This window comes from Diprion similis, chromosome 3 (genome assembly GCF_021155765.1).
Source record: "Diprion similis isolate iyDipSimi1 chromosome 3, iyDipSimi1.1, whole genome shotgun sequence".
Classification (NCBI taxonomy): domain Eukaryota; kingdom Metazoa; phylum Arthropoda; class Insecta; order Hymenoptera; family Diprionidae; genus Diprion; species Diprion similis.
The window spans coordinates 15,517,169-15,536,973 of record NC_060107.1 but is presented as its reverse complement, the minus strand read 5'-3'; the positions used below and the strand labels follow the sequence as shown (position 1 = coordinate 15,536,973).

Sequence of the window (19,805 nt, the reverse complement as noted above, 5' to 3'; positions counted from 1 at the left end):
TTTGTTTATCCTTGAGTCGACTTGGTGAGAAATATTCAGGAAAACTAAATATCACTGAGTGCTCTTGGATTGTTAGGACAATTTTGGAAAGAATCTAATTGCTGTCCAGAAATGAAATCGAGGTTTACCTCGAACTCAACTTACAATTAGTCAGAAATATTCAGGAATTTAAAAACTCGCGAGTTCTCATCAGAAACTCTCTAGAATTTATTGAAATTCTTGAGATATTACCGGACTAATTATTAAACTTTTTGAAAAACAAACCAGATTTTTTTTTCAGAATAAGCCGAAATCATGGAATATTTCTGAAACATACGGCTGGAAAAATCTTACCAAAAATTTTCGATACTTATTTTGATCAGCGGTTACAAAGTTACGACGTCCTCTGGCGTGAACTACTTCATCGATGATGAGCTAATTAAGTTATATAACCGAATGATAATGATGATCGGATAGAAATGGGAGACGGAGCTGCAAAGATTCGATCACTGGCTCGAAGTTCACGCCGAAGCGCGTCGCTCACGATCAGTATCGCTTAATTTGTTCGCCAACCGTGCAAGTGAAAGCGCCGGATCCAACACCGGAACAACCCTCTTTGCGAACTCGACGTTTTTGGCGCTGCAGGGCTTTTCGCAAGACCCGGAAAAGTGATAGCTCTCGAACATGACGGTGGAGAATATGAACGTCGAACAATGTCACTCGCCGCCGCCGGAACTCGGGAAAAGGGAACGATTCAGAATCTTTTTACGGAATTCCGAGACCGGCCAGTTCATGGGACGTACTGGCGCCAGTTGGGGTGAGATTTGCACTTTCACATTTGGTCCGTCGTTTCTATTCAAACTTCGTACAAACCCCGTTTGTAAACCACTCTGCCGCGAGAAAATTTTTTTTTACTGATTTACACAAAAATCGTAGTTGAAAATCAGTCTGAAAAAAGGTAGGTCTGCGGTGTTGATGATTCCTCGAAGATGGTTAACCTGAAATCAAAATATCGAACGGTTTTAGATTCAGTATGTTAATGTCCTTGGAATGAATCATAGGTTTTTTGAAATTCTGATTTTAAGTATATTTTTTTTGTTTTTTTTTTTTTTTTTTGCACAAAACGACAAAAAGTTTCAATGTTTCAAATTTAAAAAAAAATGGCGCCATTTTGTTAATTTTGCAAATATCAGAAATCGTATGATGCATTCCAAGGCCATGAACATACTGAATCTAAAACCGTCTCCGAGAAATCATCAACACCGCAGACCTAACTTTTTTTCAGACTGGTTTTCAACTACGATTTTCATGTATAAAAAGTGATTACAATCAATAAAAAAAATTTGCTTATGTAATTCCAGAGTGTATTTATTAAGCCTAACAAAGCCTATTTCGAAATTTACAGTTGAAGCTTATTAAAAAAATTCTTGAAAAAACCATTATTTTGGTTCATGATGCTGTGTGGAAAACGGAATGTTTGATTTTATGTTTTGGCATTCCCAGTGTTTTGAATCGTAGAATATTTTCAAATTTCGATCAATCGAATGAAAGAATCGAAATTTGAAGTTTTAAATTTGTTCCATAAAAATTTGAAAGCATATATATTTTTACAATATTCGGAACATACATACGGTTTTACAAAATGGAACGGTAAACTGAATTTTGGAATGTAGTTCATTCGCAACTGCGGTAGAGTTCGAATTTCAAATTAACCGTTAAACATTCGACATTTAAGAGTGCCATCGAGCTTGTCCAGACCTGTGAAAATTTTTTAATACTGTTGCAGCGAAGATTTTGCTCTGCTGCGCAGTCCTGTGCGGATTCTTCGGAGCATCGTTGGCCACGGTGTTCTACCAAACGGAAAACTCGAATCCTGGACTTGGCATTGAGCCGATGACAACAGACAGCGACTTGATTTATTACAAGGCTAGTGACGTGCAGAGCTATCTTCATTGGACCAAACAACTGGATGCTTTCCTTTCCCGTAAGTGAGCTCACTCGGGCGAAAAGTATTGTTCTTAAACTATTAGATTTTCTGGGAACTCGTTAGCTCATCCGGGGATCGTGCCGGCAGCAAGGACACAAATAAACCCAACGTGAGACTAGATACTCGAAAAGGCAAATGAAACTATTAATTTCTCTACAAAGCTGAAAATACGGTTGCTGTTGGACGCCGGGTACAAAGTATCATCACGATAGAACGAATTATAGAGAATCCGGTATAACAGTTAAAACGTTAAAGAAAAGTACACGATACCTGAAGGGACGGAAAAATCGGAAGCTCGTCGTCAGTATTTGGCGGAGGGAGGTCAAACGAGTCAAACGACAGTCTTTGAATTGCCAGGATTATAATGAAAGAATATTCAATATATTTCGAGGTTCACGAAAAAGGTCTTAGACATACCCGCTCATAGAATTCTCACAGAAAACCTCTAGTAGGGGTTAATTTAGTTGTGAACAAACGAAAGATATAAATTCGAGAGGTTAGATTCAGGCAACAAATGAATTAAAAGAAATCGTACACTTCAAGCGAAAGAAATAGGGTAACAGTAAGCGTAAGAATGCGCAATTATTTACACAACGTAAACTGGGAACAATAGTTATCAATATGGAGCCAAATTACACAATTATTTAGGAAAGAAACAACAGCAAATTAACAACGGTACAGATAAGATCCGAGAGACTTAATATAATTCAAATCGATAAAAGAATACGATCCAGAGGTTGACCGCAGGTTATGGCTAGTGACGCCAGGATATGGCGGAAACCTATCTTTACGCATACATAGTATTTGGTCCGTACATGAATATTACCGAGTGCAAAATAATAATGAACTACTGCAAATCTAGACGATATAACGTTTCCTGTGATTTTCAGACATTTCTGCCAATATTTCAGCATGAGTCTAATACAGGATTGACTATGCGATTACAGATTACGGGCAGACATCGATGACACATGGCGTTGCTGACACGAGAGTGCTTTGCGATTACGACAATCCTCCACTACCAGGAAAAGTCTGCCTCCCAGACGTCGAGTTGTGGCAACCCTGCAGTCAACACAATAGTTACAATTATCAGAAATCAGCACCATGCATTTTCCTCAAGTTGAACAAGGTTCGGTTATTCATTATAATCCACTAGCAATGTCTTGAGCAGTGAATCGCATGTGCGAGGAAATCACTAGTCAGAGCCTGTTTGTAATTCAGAAGACGCCACTTGGCGGAAAGAAATATTATGATAAGTATTTTGTTAACCGTATCTCGGATTTGTTTACAAATTTGACTTTTTTATCACATCTATCGATAGATATGTAATGAGTCAAAGTCGTAAAATGACAGTCCAAAAGTGCAGCGCAACGTTTTCTGTGCTCGATATTCGTAAAATTGAGCTGTACCGATCAGTTGATTGTCCAGTCCGACGCCACATGTTACTATAAAAACGCGTTTATTCTAATAGAAGAACTTTTCGTATGAGCCGCGAATAAGCGAAAAAATTATTTAGGCGGTATGAAATAAAAAAATTGAAAGAGGTTAATTTTAACTGCAGTCATAATGACGAGCGATTTTTGACAAATTCAGATCTTCGGATGGATGCCGCAAATCTACAACGACACGAGCAAACTGCCAAGCAACATGCCGGCCGATCTGAAATCTCACATTACAAACGTGCAGTCGCAGAACCGGAAGACGGTCAACACTCTCTGGGTATCGTGCGAGGGAAAGAGTCCTGTGGATGTTGAAAACATCGGGCCAATCCAGTATATCCCACAGCGAGGATTCCCCGGGTATTATTTCCCCTTCACCAACACCACAGGCTACCTGAGCCCGCTGGTTGCCGTGCTGTTTGAGAGACCAATGCGTGAGTAATTTGTGCAATTTTGGAAATATATTCCAGACTATCTTTTGCAGCATAATTCTGGAAGCAGGTGACAAAAACTCTTACAAGACGTCTGAAAAAGCTTACAAACGCCAAGTTATTATTTTGTACGTAGTTCGAACGCTTTCAAAAAAGAGTCGATGGAGATCTTACAAAGTTTTTGGGAATTCGAAATTATTTTTTACTAAAACCTCACTGCAAAAAAAATTCTCAAAAATATCTCATGATCTGTAGAAATTTATCAGAAACAGGTACACTGTGTTTGATGATTATCTTGATAATGTTTCAATAAAAAAATTTCAGGAGGCAGTTAAAATGTTTTTAAGCGCAGTTGAAAAAATCTGGAAATCATTTCTGTTGAAGAATATTTCAAATAATAATAGAATTGGGAATACTCGTCGGAAATTTTGCCAATAAAAATGAAGTTTTGTTGGTGAATTTGTCGAAATAAATTTTCTCCCTAGAAGTATTGCATTTTTTGCTATATTTTTGTCGTATGTTTTTGAGAAAAACTGAGATATTACGATGTCGTAAGTTCACCTTCTGAGTAAATTTGTGGAAATTACCGCAAGTTTTTGAAACAAACTTTCGTCAGGAAATAGATCTTCACCGAATCTTCCAGATTATTGTTATACTGAAATACTTTTCCGACAATTGGAATGAATTCTATGCGAATTCCATATTCCGTATTTCATTCAATGTGAATTATTTTTACCAGGCGGTATCCTGATCAACATCGAGTGCAAGCTGTGGGCTCAAAACATCCATCACGATAGATTTGGAACGGTGAACTTCGAGCTGATGGTGGATTAGGCTCCGAATTAATCAATAATCAAAATCCTCAAGCTCTCGATCGCCGGGCAAGCGTTCCGCCATGTTTACATTTATCCACGTGTAATTTTCTATCACGTAGGTACCCGATAATAATAATCAAAAAATTCCAAAACGTCGGGTTTTTTTTTGAACTCGTGTTTGTAGTTTCATCCAGAGTGATACTCCCGTTTAATTGGAAATCTGGTATCCTATTCTTGGTTGTAAAAATTCTATGCAAAAGTGATTTCTTACTTCCATTTAATGAGGTTTAGAATGAGACTCAAGAATAAATACAAACAGGGAAACAGAAATTGGAAAGTGAAAAGGTGTTCGAAGAAGTATAGAAGAGAAGAAGAAAAGGTTTCATAGGCAAAAGGAATGAACACGGAATGTTGAGTACATTTCACGAAGAAACTTTTCACTCCATTTTATAAGAAACATTGTTCAATTCATTCTTATGAAATGGTGGTATTTTCATTATTTATGCTTTTTTATGGAAACAACTTGTATTTTGCAAAAATACTTCACGTGATAGAGGGAAATGGAAGTCATTTTTGGATTCACAGATATGTCGATACATACATATGTGTGCGTATAAACATGTATATACACGGTACTCGTTAATCTCCATTTTCCCATCGGAGAGCCAAAAACACCCATTTGCACCAGGCCCCACCAGGTGACGTCATCCACAGGTAGAATCATTGAGGTTGGAGGAGGAGATGAGTCCATACAACTGAAGTGGCCGTGTCCGATTACATGCCTAAGTTTTATTTATTAAAAATAATTATGTTTTTGGTAGTTTTCCTTGCACAAAGGAATACTGGAAATAGGATGAACGTTTTAAGGTCTAGTGGTCTCTAGTGCCGAAACTGTTCATAGAGGAGAGTTGTGCTCGCGGAGACTTTTCTTCAGAATGCCAAGATTTACGATGTTTGCAAAATCCAGACGATTTCACTGAAACCAGATTCCCATAATATTATTGCGGGGTTCTTTGTCTCAGTACAGTACAACAGACGAGCATAAAGTTAACATTTGTGCGTTATAACTTTAATAAAATGCAACATTTTTTAAATATTTTCCACATGCAGGGTAAAACATTAGGTTAAAAAACAGTTGAGTAATTAAATACTACATAGTTTGTGTAGTTGACGCCGAAAATTACGAATATTGCAGTTCTGAATTCTGGCTAAATCAGTCGATTGTTAATCAGACTGCATTCGTGAACTCAAACTTTTCTATTATCCTTCAACTTGTTTTGGTAACCCTAGATAAGAAGAATGGGGGATGACGAGTTAAGAGACTTGGGGTTGCCATCGAATGCCGTTGGCCAGCTACGTAGTATCGTGAAAGGTCAAACTTCCAACGGTTTAAATCTGCTTCCATCCGACAAGAAATTTGAGAGTTCAACCAACACTATTCCACATCCCGTTTTAGACCACGTTGAGAACGAGGTAAACTTTGGACCTCTCGGAAATCCGTGCGATTAGAATTTTCTTTTGAGATGATTATCAAGTCCTAAGAACTGAGATGATCATCTATTTCCACGTGATACAAGGATTCGATATTTTCTGATAAAACTTAGGTTTTTGCACAGGTGGTTAGAGGAAGCGAGGGTAACACTGGCACAAAATGCATCCCGTTACATCAGCAACAACAGCAGATTTTGCATCACCACCACAATCTCGCCAGCTCAAGTGTCAGACGATATCCAACCATCTCGCCCATGGATCCATCACCGATGCAGATATTTCCGCCTCCACCTTCTGTCTATGCTGATCAAAATACTTTGTGCTACGCATGCCTAACACTGCCAATCAACGGGATGCAGAATCGATATCCAAGATAATCACAGTCCTTATCGGCTTTATAGAGTGCCAGAAAAGGATTTGATCAGACATGCTTATTGCAAAATTGATAAAAGTCTAAAATAATTTACCTGTTCATGTCGACTTCGTAGTTGCTGTATTGACAATTTCAACTTGTTATACAAAAGCTAAATATAACGTTTCGTATTATTATCAAGCTGAATATCCGTTCCAACCGGCAACCTCAATTCTAGCTTTTTAAGGGGCCATTCCAAAATTATTGTTGTATATAATATCTCCGCTCCTGCTCTAATGTTTACTCAAGATTTATAAGTGCAAACGAAAAGATAAGCTGCAAATTGACTACTTTCCGACACTCGGTAGTCTTTGAAAAAACCAAGTTTTCACCAGTTCAATATAATCACAAAGAATAAACGAAATATGTGTTTTGATTAAATTCATAAATATTAAATCTTCAGCACGTTAAAAGTTTGGAGTAAATTGACTCTTTTCCCGTGAAATAATTCCATTTTAAACTACCTGTAATAATAATAGATATGAACAAACTTGAAACAGAAATAAATAATAATAACGGAATAATAAAAAGTAACATGTAGTATATACAATGTTATATCGTAAGATACAATCAGAACAGCGTGTGGAATTCTTGATCCAAAAAAATAGATTTTGTTGGAGTCAATTCATTTCAATCTAGTATCCTTCATTTGTTCCGAATACTTCAGATCAACAATTTCGATTCAGTTAGTTTGTCAAAATAATTTAGCCAAGCGAATTCCTTGATTCAACAAAAGCCTTTCTTGTCGCAATCGAATAAAGTATGCATTCGAGTAAACCTTTTGATTTGTTTCTGAAATTCAGTCGATTATCGTTTCATTTAACGATAATCTACTTTTGCTCCAAGTCACATATTCGTTGACAAAAACAATTAGGTACTTCAAACAAAATAAGTCCATGAATTTAGCCAAGAAAAGGATTCCATCGATCGAATGCCATACTCTGTTGACCTAACCGGAGCTTATTTGGCGTAATTGGTTGAATCAGTGCTACCAATTTGCTTACGAGGTGAAAGAAACATCACGTGCTTCGAAAAAAGTAAAGAATATATTCATCGTAAACATCAGCACAGTAGTAGTATAAACGGTCGCTAGGCGGTGAACTCTCTCGCTATGGAAGTAGCTTCAGAATAGTTATGAATGCGGTTTGTCGGGTAGATAAAAGTCATAGCCGGACAGGGTAGTCAAATCGACGTATAAGTCATATCGAAAAGCGATTATACCTTGACCATCGGCATAAAAATACGCCGATTCTTCGGGTTTTGGGCCTCTTCTTAACCCTTATGGGGGCTTTGAGGCCCAATTTCGTGATTTGCAGTTTTAGACGATATCTCTGTCAATTTTCATGATAAAAATATTCGATCTGAAATCTTAGGATTTTCTAAGCCCTACGAATTGGTTTTATAGAAAAAAGTTTGGGCGCTAAAATTCAAATTTTTATAGCGTTTTGAAAATTTTAAAACTTGATAGTTTAAAAACAAGGACCTACTCATCGCCATAAAAAAATATTTTATTTATTTTTACGCAAAAAAATATGTATGAATTATGTCAAATTTTTTAAATCAGTTTTTCAACAATACTCAAGCGTCTAGGTCTGTCCTGTAACTTACTTGATCCTGTAGAGTAGTGTGAAACCAATGAAAACCGTATTATCGACTGATCATAAGTGAATCTTGACGGCTTCGTAGATAACTACAAATTCTCTAGAGTAATTATGACATTTTTTTACATTCAGTATATCGTAGACCATTTTTTACCGTTTATTCATGTGTCGGAAACGATTTTTTATTTGAAATCACAAGTTCTTACCTTGAAATGTTAATTAGAAACTCGTCCACTATAATAAGAATTATAGCGAATGTTATGGTACATATTTCGGTTTACGTTTAACGGAAGAATATATTAAGACAACAATATTTATCCAAAATATATTTATCGATTTATGAACGAGACCACGTGGTTTCTGTTATTGATGAAAACAGTGTCGATCATTGATATACGCTCCATGATCACAGATTATTGAATCCAAATATACTTTTCTACGTTCTTAAAATTTGAATAAACTATCAGTGATTTCAAAGTCAGGAAAAATTCTCTTATTTATCCATATATTTGTTGCCTTTTGCTACCTTAAATTGGGCCTCATAAGGCCCCATAAGCGTTTAGGGGTCTGAAACCCTAGGAATCGGCTTTTTTTAAAGGCATAATCACTGTTCCAAGTGATTTTAGGCCGATTTGACTATGTTATAACAAGTTCCGAGTCATCGAAATTGATATTCACTACAAATAAATAAAAACTATTGACCCATGTTCAGTTTATACTTCTACAAGACAACAATAAGTTTTCAGGTTTTACTCATTAGATATCGGGTATATCCCCAAAACAAATTTCATTCAACAGAATTGTAAATGATATCATTCGAAGAATGCGTTTTGTACGCTTGAATAAATCACGTGTTGAGTCAATGCAAAAAGATGTTTGAAACAACATATTTCATTGCCTGTTTCAAACATTGAACTCTTGACTCAACAAAATATGAATTAAAACAAGTTCAATTTGTTTTGACACAACAATTTCATATTTTTAAAACAAAAAGATTGAGGTAGTACGTTCACATTATTGCAAGGAATTGATAGTCAACATGATCATTCGAAGCCTTGATTCAATTCTACATTAAATTGTCGCAAAGTATTTCGTCCGTCGAAAAGTGTTTTGTTGAATTGAGTAGATAAGTATTGATTTCGCCATATTTGAATATAGCATTTAGTTCAATCAAACGAATATCACTTGACTCAAATAATCCTTTCCCTCCAAGTGGGGTTAAAAAATGCTGAAAATTATTACGCAAGATGATACCCCCCCCTCTCCCCCCTTCTCCAAACTTGGTCACGTAACTCGTCAACGATTCCTAACAAATAAGAAGAGTAACTGTATGCGTAACAGATGGAGAGTTATCAAATAACATTAAATTTAACCTTCTTCTATGCACAGATCAAATCTGTATCGTACAATCGACTCGGCCTTCGGACACTCGTCAGAATGTGTGCAAGTTTTCTGCGTCTATTTTTTTTTTAATTATTATATTGAGATAATGCTAAGAATTCCTGCTTATCTTTCTTGCTTTTTGTTGTTGTTATTGTATAGTTATATTTATATTTCAAACAAATTTCACTGAATTTGTTACAATTTTTTTTTTAAGGATTTCAGAGATTTTCCTTCCAAGGTTTTCGTTATTTTAATTCAGAAAGAAAATGTTCACAATTCTTGTGATTGATAAATGTTTTTGATTATTCTTCTCGGCACATAACATTGTTGAAGAATAGCAGAAATAAGTTGAATATTTCAAACTTGCAAAAATTTCTCCGCATTTACTTATAATGTGAATTTTTTACAGTTTTTCAGTTTTTTGTGAAAAATAGCCGACAAATTCTAATGATTTCCAAGAATTTTGAATCAATTATAAAATTTCTAAGCAGAAAATAAACTTCAGGAGATTTATTGAAACAATGTGATATTTGTAAATTTCTAAAGGATTGCATTTAATTTTCATTGAAAAATATAACTTTACGGATATGTTCAGATTCTTTCCACTGCATTTGAAAAAAAATTAAAATCAATCGTTTCCTGAAAATTTCTAGTTTTTCTCAAAACTCTATCCCAGTTTTTTTTTTATCCTTGACTCGACTTGGTGAGAAATATTCAGTAAGACTAAATCACTGAGTGCTCTTGGATTTTTAGGATAATTTTGAAAAGAAAAGAATCTAATTGCTGTCCAGCAATGAATTCGAGGTTTACCTCGAACTAAACTTACAATTAGTCAGAAATATTCAGGAATTTGAAGACTCCGAGTTCTTATCAGAAACTCTCTAGAATTTATTGAAATCCTTGAGATATTATCGGACTAATTATCACACTTTTTGACAAACAAACGATATTTTTTTCTAGAATAAGCCGAAATCATGTAATATTTCTGATACATACGGCTAGAAAAATGTGAAAAAAAAATTTCGACAGTTATTTTGACCAGCGGTTACAAAGTTACAACGTCCTTTGGCGTGGACTGCACCATCGATAATGAGCTAATTAAGTTATATAACCGAACGATAATGACGATCGGGGAGGAATGGGAGACGGAGCTGCAAAGATTCGATCGCCGCCTCGGAATTTAGTTCCTAGCGTCGCCGCATCTGCAGCTGGCGAGGGCCGATCGAAGGTCGCGGAAAAGAACGCATGTTCCATCAGAGCAAGAGAAGTCGGAGGAAGAGAGAAGCCCGACGGGCCAAGAGAGCTTGCGCAGCAGGGGTGGAAACCGGGCAAACCAGGCCAGCGACGCCGAAGCGCGTCGCTCAATATCGCTTTGGTCGCCAACCGTGCAGTGGGAGCGCAGGATCCAACTCCGGAACAACCCTCTTTGCGAACTCGACGTTGTTGCCGCCGCAGGGCTCTCCGCCAGACCGGGAGAATTGTTAGCCCTCGACCAGGACGATGGAGGACAAGAAAGTCGAGCAATATTACTCGCCACCGCCGCAGCTCGGAAAATGGGAGGGATTCAGGACCTTTGTATGGAATTCCGAGACGGGCCAATTCATGGGGCGTACTGGCGCCAGTTGGGGTAAGATTTGAGCTTTCATATCCGGTCCTTTGGTTTGAAATTGGAATTTCCCGTTTCCAATTCTCCCCGTTTTTCCCACTCCAAACGCGTCTTTTTAGTCAGTCATTCGGGTCGCTAAATCACTTTTGTTAACCCGTCACGGTCGTTCAAGGGCGAATTTTTCGAAGCTCATTTCACTCGATATTGACTTGGGATTACGGGGGAAATCGCATTTCATCACGAGACGAACCAAAAACGAGATTTTTCACCGAAGCTTCCGTAATTGACTGACGTTCTTCCGTCGAATCAATACTCGAATCGGATGGCTTGACTATATGTAGGGCGTTTTTCACTATGCATACGAAAACGGACTTCGAAATTTAAATTGAACCTAATAAGGATGCGGATGTATCAGTGCAGCCATTTCCTCGAGTGCTTTTCCCTACGGACGCTTGAAAAATCGATGCTTCCGCTCCCAGCTTAAGACTTCGTTTCGGCACCATCTCTGGACTTCATTCAATCACTTCTGCTCCTATCCAATACTTCGATTACCAATTCGTTAAATTTCAATCATTGCCAGAAGATCAAACGACTTTACATTCCACTAAATGGACGCAAAATAGTGCAGTTTTTACGCCCATGGAAATCATTACATAGCTTATTGGGATTCACTGTAAATCAGATCCCAAACGCGCCGAAATTCGAGGCGTAGTCGACAGGGTGGAATTGATTTTCGGTTAAAGTATACCTTTACCGGAAGCCCCCCCCCCCCTCCTATTGAATGCAAAGCCATATTTTCTGCTGGTATATTTATAGGTATCCTGGAACAAGCGAATACGATTCTAGGTGTTCAATTACAATCTTTAGTCTCTCGAAATGACTAAGAATTGGAAAAATATATAATGCTCGACCTGATGAGACTTTGAATTTTATGCCATTTTGGACGATTAATTGATTTGAATTAGTCATTTTCAAATTGGTATTAAAAATCGATCCTAATATTTATCTTCTATTCCATTCTGAATAGACATTTCATTCATGTGAAGTTATGATATTACTGTACCAAAAGAAAAAGAAAAAGAAAAATTATTTTTAGTTATTATGCATCCCTGAATAATGACCATAACATTTATTATTTAATTATTTCAAATCGAAAAAAATTTTCTACAAAACTATAACCAGAAAATCTATTGCGTGAAGTATTTTGTTCGTTTTGACTGAAACAATATCGCTTACTAATTGAACGGATAAATATTGCCAGTAAGCAGGGTATTTTATATCATTTAAACTGTAGGAAAAAATTTCTTAGTATAATTATTTGGAATAATAAATAAATAAATAAATAAATAAATAAATGAAATTTCTGTCATGTATAACCTTAATTCCTTATGGCGGAACAATGCGGACATTTGTGCAGCATCGAGCGCTGACTGCGAACTTTACAGGGATCAATAGACTACCTATGTCCTTACTACAGTTCATCCCCAAGCCGCGTACATCCTACAATTACAGTTTGTTCGTAGTCTCCGGATTTTATTTAAACAAGTCTTGAATATCTTTAAAAAATATTGTATATTCCATATATATTATAATAAATATTACGTGATCTTTAGTTTAAATTATCACTTTCCATTTACAGTGTAATAAAATCGAGTATAACTTTAAATTTTCCTTTCGTGCAGTATTTGAATTCGTATTTATCGACTTGTATTATATACATTATACATAGTAGAAGTTGGTACAGTTTTTGGTATGGATAATGAGATATCGATGACCTATATCGATGTGCACCAATATATTTTTGTATGCCAAATATAACAGCAACCCTGTTTTAATTGGATATAGTTAATTTAACGAGGCTGACAGCTTCCGTGTAATCAGAATAGATGCGATCAGAATAGAACTTCTAATTATGACGCACGTTACTTCGGCGATGATGAAGAAATTGAAAATTTGTAAAAAACGGTAAACGATTTGTTATTCAATATCGTATAACTATTTTATTTTTTTTTAAAGATGAAAAAATCGTAACGAATGAAAACGGCATTTTTTGAGATCTAAATTTAGAAAACGAATAATGAATTCGACAGTAACATGGAGATAACTCATGTCAGTGCGTTGTAAATCAAACTCGACGATTATTTACATGCGATATTGCGAATTGTCCTCAAGCATTTTGTCTGCATTATGTATTACATATGTATATTAGTCGCATATTGTTAAGACTACATCGTGAAGTATGTAGATAAGTTCATCGGTGTCAGCGTGAGACAAGTTAATAACAATTTAGTTCAATTAGCTTTCGGTTCGTAATTGTAACAGTTGTACTGTTTAGTGATGCAATATGCCTTCGCAAATCGAACTGCGAATGCAAAATCTTCGTGCAAATAATATTGAGAAACGATCCAACGCGTAGTAGTTTAGTTTTTCTTCTTTTTTTTTTTTTGTTCTATCAAATTGAGTTTATCATGGAACTTTTTGATTTCTTCAACAGATGACTCTGTTTATAAATATCGATTTATAACTCATACAGCACTGTTGTCTCACATACATATTGATCTACGATATACTTCCGATTTTAAAATCAAAATCGTTTGAAACGCTCCAGCATATTTAACGTAACCTAACCTCATGCTACCAATTTAAATCACTGAATAATAATGTCTTTTCATTAATTTTTGTTAATGAGTGAAAAATTTCGAAATGGCGTTAGATTTTTATCGTGGTACTGTATGGAGAACGAAATGTTCGAATTTATTTTTTTCGCTATTCTCGATTTTCGAGTGTTCGAATTTCAAATTAACCGTTGAACATTCGACATTCAAAAATGTCGTCGAGCTTGTCCAGACCTGTGAAGATTTTTGAATAATGTTACAGCGAAGATTTTGCTCTTCTACGTGATATTCTACGCAGTTCTCTGCGGATTCTTCGGAGCAATGTTGGCCGTGTTCTACCAAACGTTGGACCCGAATGTCCCAAAATGGCAACTGGAAGGCTCGCTAATCGGCACCAATCCTGGACTTGGATTTCGGCCGATGCCACCAGAGAGCAACGTCGACAGCACTTTGATTTGGTACAAGGCTAGTAACGTGGGAAACTATGGTTACTGGACCAAGGAACTGGATGCTTTCCTTTCTCGTAAGTGAGCTGACATGGGTAAAAAATGTTGCTCATAAATTTTTAGATTTTCCGGGAATTCATGATTTTCGGGAATTAAAGATGTTTTTTAGCGATTGAGCTTCAATCAGATTCAGCGTCAATGAAGTGTTTGGCTGTTGTTGCCAGAACCGTAATAGTCAAATATATCAATCGCAAAAATCTTATTCCACGAAGTTTTAGTAATTTTCTTCGTGCGATAAGATAATCAAGTGTTGTAAATGGTAGTCAAGTTAATCGGTGAATCTTTTCTTCTTTCGTTTCGAACACATGAAAATTACAAAGTTATCAGACGTTACAGTTATTCACTGTGATGTCAGCGTGACGTATTCTGACGTTATAATTCTGCGATATCTAACCTTAAAATCAATGCAATGTGTAAAAGAAATTTTTTAAATATAAAGAACGAAAGCGATAATGTTTACAATGGAATGATGTCACGTGATCATTCACTTAAATGTGTGACGAAACTATTTCGGTGAACGTACAGAATTCTGCCTAATATCCTAACCTCTTTGTCACAGAAAAATCGTTTTCGACCTTACATATCTTTTTGATAAAGTCGATAACCTAATGGTTTGTTATAGAACTCTGAACGATCGCAAACTGTAGAAAATCCCGTTTGTCTTTCAACGTATTATATCGTCTAGAAATATGTTCATTTTGTAAAGAAATGCATGAATGAACACATCAGTAGATACTCCTATAAAACGCTTTGTTAAAACTCCCATTTCGGATATTTTGGCGTTTTTATCGATTTCATATACTGAAATGAAAATTTTTATACGTGAGAAGATATTCTTCGACCTTGATACACTTGAATAAGAATTTTTTTCCTCATGATCAATTACGTGGATTAACGGGACATGTATTCAATTGCTTCTCGCTCGATGACGTCGCGTGACCGGTATCATAGGTATCACAAATGCGACATCCCTAGAACTCATTTCACCACCAAACTAAGACGCGACGCTTGCGCGGAGAGACTCTCTTATGTAAGATCCAGGTGAACTCAGGTATTGATTAACACTTACGCTCATGGACTCGCCGTCGGTGCCTTGCGGTGAATGATCCTTCGCAAAAGGAGGCGTAGAAGGACTTTTTTCTATTTGCGGAAGTATCTTGGATGTGGCTGCAGAATATGGCGGAAACCTATCTTTATGCCTGTATGGTATTTGGTCCGTACATGAACATCATCGAGTGCAAAATAATAATGAACTATCGTAAATCTAGACGATATAACGTTGCGTGTAATTTTCAGACATTTCTGCCAATATTTCAGCATGCGTCTAGTACATGATTGACCTTGCGATTACAGATTACAAGAAAACTCCAGCGAAACATGGCGTCGCTGACACGAGGATGCATTGCGACTATGACAAACCTCCACTACCAGGAAAAGTCTGCCTCCCAGACATCGAGTCGTGGCAATCCTGCAATCAAAACAATAGTTACAATTATCAGAAATCGGCACCATGCATTTTCCTCAAGTTGAACAAGGTTCGGTTATTCATTATAATCCACTAGCGATGTATTGAGCAGTGAATCGTATGTGCGGGGAAATCAGTAGTCAAAGCCTCTTTGTAATTCAGAAGACGCCACTTGGCGAAAAGAAACATTATGATAAATATTTTGCTAACCGTGTCTCGAATTTATTTACAAATTTGACTTTTTTATCACATCTTTCGATAGATATGTAATGATTCAAAGTCGTAAAATGACAGTCCAAAAGCTGCAGCGCAACCTTTTCTGTGCCTTGATTATTCGCAAAATTGAGCTGCACCGATCAGCTGATTGTCCAGTCCAAAGCCACATGTTACGATAAAAACGCGTTTATTCGAACAGAAGAACTTTTCGCATGAGCCGCGAATAAGCGAATATATTATTTAGGCGGTATAAAGGGAAAAAATTGAAAGAGGTTAATTTCAAGTGCAGTGATAATGACGAACGATTTTTGACAAATTCAGATCTTCGGATGGATGCCGCAAATCTACAACGACACGAGCAAACTGCCAAGCAACATGCCGGACGATCTGAAATCTCATATTGCAAACGAGCAGTCGCAGAACCGGAAGACGGTCAACACTGTCTGGGTATCGTGCGAGGGGGAGAGTCCTGCGGATGTTGAAAACATCGGGCCAATACAGTATATCCCACAGCGAGGATTCCCCGGGTATTATTTCCCCTTCACCAACACTCCAGGCTACCTGAGCCCGCTGGTTGCCGTGCTGTTTGAGGGACCAAAGCGTGAGTAATTTGTGCAAATTTGGAAATATATTGCAGGCTATCTTTTGCAGCATAATTCTGGAAGCAGGTGACAAAAACTCTTACAAGACGTCTGAAAAAGCTTACAAACTCCAAGTTATTATTTTCTACGTAGTTCGATCGCTTTAAAAAAAAACTCGATGGAGATCTTACAAAGTTTCTGGGGAATCAAAATTATTTTGTACTAGAACCTCACTGCAAAAAAATTCTCAAAAATATCTCATGATCTTTAGAAATTTATCGGAAGCAGGTACATTGTGTTTGATTATTATCTTGATTATGTCTGAGGGATCTCAAGACATTCTCAAAAATTTCTGGAAAAAATGTATTGTCAGATTTTTGTCGGTATTTCATTTTTTGGTGAAAGTTTATTAAACTCTGAGATTTCAAGTTTCTAACTATTTCCAAGCAAGTCGAGTTATAGGTTAACATTCAACCAATTTCTCGGAGGAAATTCCAGAACTTCTATTTTCAGTACTTCATTTTGTATTACAAATCTGAAGAATTCACAGTTTGGAGTTTCTGCATATTTCCTGATAGAACTGCGTTATGCAAACTTGGGATGGATTTTCAAGAGAAATAATATGTTTTCAGAAGTCAGTCAAAATATCTTCTGAACGCACTTGAAGAAATCTGGAAATAATTTCTGTGAACAAATATTTTAAATAATATTAGAATTGTGAAATTTGAAAAAAATTGTGTCGAAATACTCGTTCGAAATTTTATCAATAAATATGAATATTTTCTCGTGAATTCGCCATATTTTGCTATATTTTTTAGAAAAACTGAGATATTGCAATGTCGCAAATACACTTTCTGAGTAAATTTGTAGAAATTTCTGAAAGTTTCTGAAAGCAACTTTGGCCAGAAAATAGATCTTCTTCGAATTTGCCAGATTTCTGTTGTTTGAAAACTATCGCAAATACTTTTCCACCATCTGGAATAAATTCTGTGCGAATTCCGTATCTCGCATTTTATTGAATGTGAATTGTTTTCACCAGGTGGCGTTCTGATCAACATCGAGTGCAAGGCGTGGGCCCAAAACATCCATCACGATAGATTTGAACGACGTGGATCGGTACACTTCGAGCTGATGGTGGATTAAGCTCCGATTTAATAAATAATTAAAGACCACTGCCAACCGCCGGCAAAATCCTCGAGCCCTAGATCATCGGGCAAGCGTTCCGCCGTGTTTAAATCTATCCACGTGTCATTTTCTTTGACGTAACCGATATCCAGTTTACATTATTCAGCCTTAATGTATTCCGTGCAATATTTTCCAAATTGGCCAAAAATTATTAGTATAAAACGGAGAGAAAAACACGGCAAGAAATATGTGCGGACAAATATTTAACTCATTATTATTCGCGGTTAAAGTATTATCAATGTTTTTTGTATTATTGCAGATTTTTTGTTCTTTGCCTCGAAATATTGTATCGTCTATAAATTTACTTGAATAGACAAACAGACGTTAGAACAGACCGCCCACGCAGAAACGAGAACATCAAGTTGATTTTGACCACAAATGTCGTAGCAATAATAATAAAAATACCAATATTTTCAATAAGGCTTGTAAGGAATTCGATGACTTAGATTTGAAATGACAAAATCACCCAAGTTTTACGATTTTTTCATAATTTCGTTCTTCTAGGAAAATTAGGAGAAAATAAATAATCAAAAGAAAATTGATTTTAATCAAGCTAAGCTTTCGAATAATCGTCCATTCGACGTTTAATTTACTAAGATTTGTAAAAATATTCCCAGAGAGAGGAAAAAACCTACCATTATGTGATCTCAGCCAATTTTTTTCGTTCATTCCACAGTATTTTTTTAAATTTTACCAGTTGCAGCTAAGCTGCTTGAAAATATTACCTTTTAATTAGTTTAGATTTTGAAAATCGATTATTTTCCAAATGCCTTTAATTTTTTCTTTAGTTAAATTTACCTTTACTAATACAGCAAGTGGAAAAAAAGAAATCGTAACGAAAAAAAGTGGCAATTTTCTAAGGTTTTTTGTTCAATTCATATCTGTGGAATAAATCATCGTATTAATATCGAAGCCTAATAAAAACGATTTTTTCGTCGAGCAACGTTGAACTCGAAATTTGTTTTTATCAAATTTATATCTTCTTGCCAAAGTTACAGTTTCTTTGGTCAGTTGTATAGATTTGATAAAAAAATATTCCCTCTGTGCTTTAGCGAGAAATCAATTTTAAAAGGTCGATAAAAATACGAGAATAAATTAAAGTTTAAAATTATATAGAAAACTACTGATTTGCACTACCTGCAAAAATATTACAACATTTAACAAAGGGTTGAAATTTCAAATTTCAAGTAATCCACACATTAAATATTTTCAATTCACAACAAAAGCATCACAAGCTTTGTGAAGTTCGGAATCTGGATTTTTAGTCAAGTCGTGTATGGATTATTATTATTATTGTTGTTGTTGTTATTATTCTTCTCTGTGTGGGCGATTATACGTATAACCAGTGGCAAAAGCTTGAACCTTAAATAAGCAGCGGACTAAACACACGAGTACCTACTTATTTAAAGTTATTCAATAGAAAACTAAAAATCAGCATAATCGAAAATTTTCACTAATTTTTATCAACATTCAGAGAAAAAATATTGCGGCTCTTACTTAACCTTACCAAAGTGTAAGAGCTACCTAAACACATACTTAAAATTGAAGTACATTAAAAATTATAGTCATCATTACTGTCGTGTAACGTATAGAGGATAATAATAATAATATCTATTTGAGCGTGCGAGGATCAGATCGAATGAATGTGAATAGCATAAATGGGGAAAGACCGACTATCAGGAAAAAAGAATAAACCAGAGTTTCGCTATTTACCGAAGCTAAGTAAGCGATATTCGGGAGCAGGGGAAAAAAGTTTACGGAACAAGTGATGATATATATTATATATTATAACAATACAGCCTGTTATTCGATGATGAGTAGTTGAAAAAAAAAAAAAAAATGTAATTTGTTTCAATGATAATAATAATATAATAAGAGAAATAAGTATTAAATTATTATTATTGTTGTTGTTATTACTATTACTATTACTATTATTATTATTATTATTATTATTTATTTATTTATTTATTATTATTATTATTATTATTATTAATGATGATGAAATATATTATAATAATATAATTATATGAAAAAATAAACAAATTAGACAAAGTCACCTATATATGTAACACCTATATATTACAATACATTAA

At 35.7% G+C, this 19,805-nt stretch overlaps 3 protein-coding genes across 3 annotated transcripts; all 3 read left to right on the top strand.

Annotated features, from left to right (window-relative positions):
• Positions 1–459: 459 nt before the first annotated feature.
• Positions 460–5,232, top strand: LOC124404500 (sodium/potassium-transporting ATPase subunit beta-2-like). Its single transcript, XM_046878666.1, has 5 exons — positions 460–796; positions 1,766–1,963; positions 2,914–3,095; positions 3,560–3,839; positions 4,576–5,232. The coding sequence occupies exons 1-5, from the start codon at positions 664–666 to the stop codon at positions 4,668–4,670; spliced, it is 888 nt and encodes a 295-aa protein (XP_046734622.1). The 5' UTR covers positions 460–663; the 3' UTR covers positions 4,671–5,232.
• A 710-nt stretch (positions 5,233–5,942) lies between these two features.
• On the top strand, positions 5,943–6,519 carry LOC124404687. Its single transcript, XM_046879019.1, has 2 exons — positions 5,943–6,124; positions 6,268–6,519. Exons 1-2 carry the CDS (start codon positions 5,951–5,953, stop codon positions 6,517–6,519), a joined length of 426 nt encoding a protein of 141 aa, XP_046734975.1. The 5' UTR covers positions 5,943–5,950.
• A 4,279-nt stretch (positions 6,520–10,798) lies between these two features.
• On the top strand, positions 10,799–17,876 carry LOC124404498 (sodium/potassium-transporting ATPase subunit beta-2-like). Its single transcript, XM_046878665.1, has 5 exons — positions 10,799–11,165; positions 14,022–14,282; positions 15,619–15,800; positions 16,268–16,547; positions 17,567–17,876. The coding sequence occupies exons 1-5, from the start codon at positions 11,039–11,041 to the stop codon at positions 17,668–17,670; spliced, it is 954 nt and encodes a 317-aa protein (XP_046734621.1). The 5' UTR covers positions 10,799–11,038; the 3' UTR covers positions 17,671–17,876.
• The last annotated feature ends 1,929 nt before the right edge of the window (positions 17,877–19,805 follow it).

Excerpts from the sequence above, each read along its gene's own strand:
- LOC124404687 (XM_046879019.1), top strand. The coding sequence starts at position 5,951 with ATGGGGGATGACGAGTTAAGAGACTTGGGGTTGCCATCGAATGCCGTT. Across the intron at positions 6,125-6,267 it reads TAGACCACGTTGAGAACGAG|GTGGTTAGAGGAAGCGAGGG; the intron begins GTAAACTTTGGA and ends GTTTTTGCACAG.
- LOC124404500 (XM_046878666.1), top strand. The coding sequence starts at position 664 with ATGACGGTGGAGAATATGAACGTCGAACAATGTCACTCGCCGCCGCCG. Across the intron at positions 797-1,765 it reads ACGTACTGGCGCCAGTTGGG|CGAAGATTTTGCTCTGCTGC; the intron begins GTGAGATTTGCA and ends ATACTGTTGCAG. Across the intron at positions 3,840-4,575 it reads GCTGTTTGAGAGACCAATGC|GCGGTATCCTGATCAACATC; the intron begins GTGAGTAATTTG and ends TATTTTTACCAG.
- LOC124404498 (XM_046878665.1), top strand. The coding sequence starts at position 11,039 with ATGGAGGACAAGAAAGTCGAGCAATATTACTCGCCACCGCCGCAGCTC. Across the intron at positions 15,801-16,267 it reads TTTTCCTCAAGTTGAACAAG|ATCTTCGGATGGATGCCGCA; the intron begins GTTCGGTTATTC and ends TGACAAATTCAG. Across the intron at positions 16,548-17,566 it reads GCTGTTTGAGGGACCAAAGC|GTGGCGTTCTGATCAACATC; the intron begins GTGAGTAATTTG and ends TGTTTTCACCAG.